The 6,630-nt window shown below is 46.4% G+C and overlaps 1 protein-coding gene across 1 annotated transcript; it reads right to left on the reverse strand.

Moving 5' to 3' along the window:
- Window positions 1-3,010: 3,010 nt before the first annotated feature.
- LOC113967312 (interleukin-5-like) lies at window positions 3,011-5,948 on the reverse strand. Its single transcript, XM_027682818.1, has 4 exons — window positions 5,822-5,948; window positions 5,619-5,651; window positions 3,439-3,573; window positions 3,011-3,103 (listed from the first exon to the last, which is right to left on the reverse strand). Exons 1-4 carry the CDS (start codon window positions 5,939-5,941, stop codon window positions 3,011-3,013), a joined length of 381 nt encoding a protein of 126 aa, XP_027538619.1. The 5' UTR covers window positions 5,942-5,948.
- Window positions 5,949-6,630: the final 682 nt, after the last annotated feature.

Raw genomic sequence — 6,630 nt, forward strand, 5'->3', positions numbered from 1 at the left:
TCTTTGAGCCCCCTTTTTTCTTTGAGCCCCCTTTTTTCTTTGAGCCCTTTTTATCCCCTCCCCTTGATTTTTCGGGTGGCCGTTGTTTGTGCGCTTCTGTTCCTCTATTTCTGCGTCTCCCGGGCCGATGTGCCGCGATCCTCCCCATCCCCCCCGTCCCATCCCCCCGTTCCCGCCGCCCAGTTTCGGTTTCCCGCGGGAGCGGCGGCGCCGGAGCCGCTTCCCGGAATCGGCGATGCCGGTGGCGGCCGCGGGAGGGCGAAGGGAGCCGGGGAGGGCCGGGGAAGCCCGGCCGGGCCCCGAGTCAGGGGCAGGAATGGCCGGGAATTCCAACGGCCCCGCCGGGAAATCCCCCTTCCCCCCCTCCCTCCGCCGGGAAATCCCCCCCGCGGCACCGGGGGATGCTCCTGCCGTAACCCCCGAGGGGGCTCCGAGCCCGGCCCGCTCCGCTGCCACCCCGGGAGGGACTCAGGGAGGGGAGCACAACTGCTGTCTGGGATGGCTGATAATGCTCACCGGGGCAACTGAAGCGTAAAAGGGAGGTATTGAAGGTTAATTAAAGTTAGGTTATTAAAGTTTATGTTAAGGATATGCTGTTTTCCCTGGGCGTGCTAGAAAAGATGATATAGAATCAGCTGGGTTGGAAGGGACCTCCGAGATCGTCAAGTCCAACCCTTGATCCAACCCCGCTGTGGTTCCCAGCCCATGGCACTGATGCCACATCCAGTCTCATCTTAAACACGGAGAATCCACCACTTCCCTGGGCAGCCCATCCCAATACCTGATTACCCTCTCTGTAAATAATTTCTTCCTAATATCTAACCTAAACCATATAGATATATGTGAAATAGAAAAATTATATACAATATTATATATAAATTATATACAATATTATATAAAAATTATATAATATGTATGTCATTAATAATATATATTATATAAATATATATTGTCTAGAACTCCCCGCAAAATTAGCATATGTTATTTATATTGTTATTATATATAATGTATACTATATATATGTTATTATATATATTATATATTATATGCAAAATATAATTATACGTCATCAAGCATATATTTATATTACATATATGATTTTTTTTTCCTGGGCATGCTAGAAAGGATGGTTCTTTTGAACTTTCCATATGAACTCGTAGTGAATACTGAAGTACAGCTGGAGCAGTTCCCTCTTGAAGCAGGATCCAGGTGGGTCGGAGGGCAGGTCTGGTGACCCAGCCAGAGCTCCCAGTCCCTTGCGAGTCCAAAGTTCCTTTTTTTGGCGGCCCTGAGCTCGTCCTGTGACTCGTGCATGGACGGCGCGTGGTTCGGCTCCTCTCTCGTGGGCAGTTTCCTCACTCCCTGAGCAGTCACCGCACACTCCCTCGTTTCTCCTGCTCTCCCCGTGTTTCCCGGGGTCCGGCCCGGCCGGAGCCCGCCCGCCCCGTTCCCTTTCTCCCCCCTTTGGCCCCTGGGAAGCGCGCGCACCGAATCCAAGGAAACCTGAGCCGGGAACTTTCCCGGGAGCGCTGGCCCGGGTTTAACTCCCGTGTGGCCGCACCCAGGGCTGTCCTGTCCCGCTGGTGTGCCCGCCTGTTCTCCTGGCACGGACCGTCCCACCGGCACATCCCGCTCCGGGGAGTCCCGAGGGCTCGCAGGGCCGAGCGCGGGGCTGGCACCGGGGCACGGGGGTTGCCGAGCACCGACGGGGCTGGGGCTCAGCCCGGGGGTCGGAACCACGGTAAAACGGGGCTCTGGAGTCGGAGGAGCTCCGCACACCACAGGGAAAGCCCTGCCTGGGGTTTTCCCCGCCCCAGAGCTCTCCGGGCAGAGCTGTGCATCCAGCACATCCATCGTTTGCGGTCTCCTGTTGCCACCTGCCGCCCGCCGCCTCCTCCTGCTGCTGTGCGGGGGCTGCTCTGCTTTGGGAACGGGGCTGCGGGCACAGCAAAGCGTCTGATGGATCAACGCCTGCACAAATAACTCACAAATAATAATTTTGCTGATTAACCCTTGTTTCACCAGCAGCTGTGCTTGATCCCCTCATCTTACGGAGCTGGGATGAAAAGCTGTATTTTTCCTCAATAAAATCTGGATAATGCTAGAAAACACTGGAAAAATCAGTATTAATGTGGCAAGAAAATGTTTTGTTTCTGTGTATTTGTTCTGGTGTCACAGGATTCTCAGCCGTGCTTCAGCCGGGGTCCCCGGGGATACAACATGCCAGTCCCTGCTCCTTCTTCGGGGGTATCAGGACCTGTCTGACCCAGGAGTCTTAAATTAAACCTTTGGCATCACTGTGACTGACCACAAGTGCCTTCCTCGACTGCTCAGCTTCTTTTTTCACCGCGTCAAAACTGGTAAGTTTTTCAAGAAGGTTTTTCTGTGATTAAAGGGACACTGGAGGAACCTGCCTCTCTCTCTGACTGAAAATGTCTTCTCAATTTGGTTCTCATTTCTTTCTCTTATATTTGAAACATTTTTTTTAAAAAGAATTAATTTGTGCTGGGATATTTATAGCAAGAAATGCAGCCATCCAGGGAGCTTAGAGGAAACGTGCTCAGCTCTGCCACGGGCAGGGGGGGCACCTGAATGAGCTCTCGGGTTTTTAATTCATGAATCATTAGAATCATTCCAGCAATACACTTGCACACTCACCTGAAGGATCCAATTGCCCTGACTGTGAGAGATTTTACAATAACTAGATCTGCTGAAGTGTGGGAATAGTTTGGAAGAAATTTTGGGGGAAAGGGGAAAGCCAGAGACAAACATTTATTCACTTTATTAAAACTAGTAAAGATACAGAATAAATATTTTCTCCAAGATACATATATCTATAAAACATGATATAATTTAGTTGACACCATAGAAATAAAGTCATATAGCTCTAAACACTCCTATCCATTAACTTTAAAAAAACCAGATTTTAACACAAAGGAGGAGTACTTCTTTAATACCTAAACATTTTACTGCTCATATAAATTTACAGCAATTTTAGAAACTCCTGACTCTATGCTCTTGTGGCTTTTAATGCTTTTCGGATGAATGTCATCAGCTTGTTTATAAATATCGTTGCATTCCTTCGTTCTGTATCACATTTCCCCTGAAAAATCAATCAAGAAAATGAAATTGATTAATATTTAATCATCATTTAGAGCTTGTTCATCTCAAAATCATTTTATGAATGATATTGTTTTCCTTAAATTTGCTGATCACACATATGAATCCTTAATTTAGAGGTGGAGCAAGTGGAAGACTAGAACAAGGGGAGGGCATAAACATGAAATAATGCCAGGATTTATTCTTCCATATATTAAAAACAAACCAGTACAAAAATTACTCTCTTTTGTAGACATAAGGGCTTGTCTATGAATTATAGATCATATTTTGTTATATCTCTGCTGTGGGATCTCTGGCAGACAGTGAATAAATTCCTACCTCTTTTGCCAGGCTTGGAGTGAGAAATTGCTTCAGTCTTTCAAAATTTTGGAAAAAGGCACTGAATTTTTTCATAGCTGGATTAGTTTTCAGCCGTTCCGTTCCTTCAAAGATTGTGCTGATACAGTTCACATCCTAAGACAGAAGAATTAGCAAAACTGAGGTACAAGAATTTGTAACCATGAGCTGCAATAAGTTTATTAAAAATCATTGGGGAAAGTGCTCAACTGCCTGGGTGACAAATTCGTTTTTACTGACTTTTGGGCTCGAGTTTGCAAGCGGCTTAGGCAAGTGTGTGTATTTATCTGCTGTGCATACTTCTTTACTCTGGAGACTGAAACCTGGCACAGGATCTGCTGGTGTGTGTTTTGTAATGTCCAGCTGAACCATCTCACTGTCCAACGCCTCTGTCCTTCCTCTTCTGCAGCCTTCTGAAAGCCAGTTTGATTTCTCACATCTGCTCGTGCCTCTCAAGCGCAAGAGAAGGCAAATAAATGAAGCTGAAGGTGCTGCAAACACAAACTGTGCAGCAGCTGGCACTGCCTGCCAGGAGAGATGGGGACAAAGCCACCCTCTCACTCCCCAGCCCTTGTCCTGCCCCAGGTGTGGCCACGCCGGCCCTGTGGCACAAAGTGGGAGCTGGCTTTGGTCTCTGAGACCTTGTGGTCTGGAAAAGGCCACCAGAAGGGGGAGGAGGGACGTGGATGGAAGCCAAGCAAAGAGTGATGATGGTCACACTCGCCAGTTCAGGAGGAGCTCAGCTAAACTCACAAGGAAGGAAAGGAGAGGACACGACCATCAGTGGCAGGAACAGACTGAGGTGTCACGGGAGGAGAAAGTGATGAAAAAGGGAGAAAAAACTAATCATCGAGGATCAGAGGAAATGCAGCAGCTGCTGGAGGTGCCTGTGACGCCCTCAACCAGCACGTGGCCCCCTGTTAGTCACTCCTGGTGCTGCGGGGTGAGTAAGATCATCCCTCCCACAGCCTCGCTTGGGAAGCCACTTCTGCTGCTGCTGAACAGCAAACTCAGACCTCGAGGAATTCTCTGTCACCTCTGGCTCCAAAGCACCGGAGAGAGGGAAGCAGCTCATCTCCCCAGAGGGAAGCTGGGCACTGGCACAGTGGGCACCTCCAGGGACCTCATCAGGGAAAGGGGCAAATGAGCTGCCAGCACTGGGCACTGCTGATTCGGGGTCAAAATCTCAGAGTTAAAGCCAGCCCAAGCCCCAGCCTGGGAAGAGAGCTCATCCAGGCAGGATCCAGAGAGAAGTGACAGAGCTGGGAACTTTGCATCTGATTTGCAAGGAATGGGCTGGGTTTGACACCAAGAAACTCCCGTCCTCCTGTGCTAGCTTAGGGCACAAATGGGAATTATCCTGCTCCTTCAACAAATTAATGACTCAGATTGCATTTCTACCAGCAGCCATCTGGCCACGCTGTGAGCTGAAGAGTTCTGTGCTGGGCTGTGATCTGGGGAAACCGAGAATCTCATTGATGAGAAAAAAGCCTCATCAACAGCATGTGCATGACCAGGGAGTTGCTTAAAGTCACCTCAGAAAGAAAACCTGAGAGGGGACAGGAGACATTTCCTGGAGATGTAGAAGAAGATGGCAAAGCCACCAGGGGGAGTTTGATCTTTAGGATCCTGTCTCTGGTGTCCTGGTCAGGGCACACTGACACCATCCTTCAGACAAGACCAGGTAACACCATCACTTAATCCCCTTCCTGGTTTAAAAAGCCCTTTCTAGTAGTAGACTAAGTGAAGTAGGCTAAAAAGAAGAATTTTTGCAGACACACAAGCAAGAAGTGTGAACAAGTTTTCTCTTTCCTTTTTAGCTGTCTTTCATTCAAAAACTGGTTCAGAAAATCCCTCTGTGTATGTGTTGTGCAGGAGATTTACAAAAACATACAACAAGAATAGTTGCTGTCCTTTTATATTACAGCAACTTTTTTAGTTTAGTTTTGACTCAACATTTGTTTGTTTTTAATAATGTTTTATATCTACCTACATTTTATGTCTTACAATATCATTTTATATCTTACACTTACACTTAAAGTGATAATTTACTCTTAAATACAAATAGAACATTTTAGAAGATAACAATTTAAAAACTACCTCAATTTTCAATGAAGAAATTTATGAAAATGTTGATTTTATTTAAAAAAACTTTTACTTACATTTATATTGTCTGGAGTCTCAATCCTCAGATTCTGAAAAATAACATATTAATTCAGCCTTTCAGCTATCATCTTCATTAACACTGACAAAAATATAATATTACATAGATTGTTTGTTTGACTTTCAAAGGAAGTTAAATATTCAAGAACAAGAGGATTCAGTAAATCAAATTTTAGATTAGAAAAATGGAAATTGAATTTACCTGAATGTCCTTTGCCTCCCACATTTGCTGTAGAAGTGTCAGTAATTCAGCCATGCTGCTCATCTGGGGAGCAGCAGAGATACCTGCAGCCAGCAAGAGAAGGTAGAGATGGGTTTTCATCCTCTTGATGTGCTCAGAGAACCTCTAAGTAGCTCTGGACCAGTCCACCAGTCCTCTACCATTTTATGGTCTCTACAAGGAAACAGCACTTCAGGTTGGTTTGGGAAACTCATTGAACTTAAAAAAAAAAAAGCCATTTGTTGAGACTTACTGGAACCTCTCTCTTCCAGAAAATTTGGTGTCTAACACCTCCTTACCCAATCAGCATTTCCATGGAAAGAAATGTATAAATATCTGGCTTTTCAGCTTGAAAATCAGGAAAGCATAGAATGACCCAAAGCATGACCAGGCAGTTGCCACCTCCTGTAGGAGTTGCTACAGCTCTTCCCTAGAAATCACAGCTTCTCTGGCCACAGCATGGGGCTGTCTGAGAAACAATAGGAGAAAGACTGGTATAAGAAAAAAAACCCAACAAAATCCCATGGAAAATACGTGGCTCACTGCACAGAAAGGGACAATTACAGCATTTGTGCAATACTTGTGGCAAAATTTTGACAAAATGTAGGCGTGCTGTAAGAGTTAATTAATTGACAGCAGGAGAAGCCACTGCCCCGGAATGACAGGGATGGGCACAGCAAAGTGGCCCCTTTTGGGTGGGAAAGGAGGGATGCAGGGTGTCCTGAGCGAGTCAGCCGTGACCCCATGGGCACAGCTGGTGCCACAGAGTTGATTTTGTGTCAGGACAGTGG

Source organism: Neopelma chrysocephalum, unplaced genomic scaffold (assembly GCF_003984885.1).
Source record: "Neopelma chrysocephalum unplaced genomic scaffold, ASM398488v2 Primary Assembly neopelma1_63, whole genome shotgun sequence".
Lineage (NCBI taxonomy): Eukaryota > Metazoa > Chordata > Aves > Passeriformes > Pipridae > Neopelma > Neopelma chrysocephalum.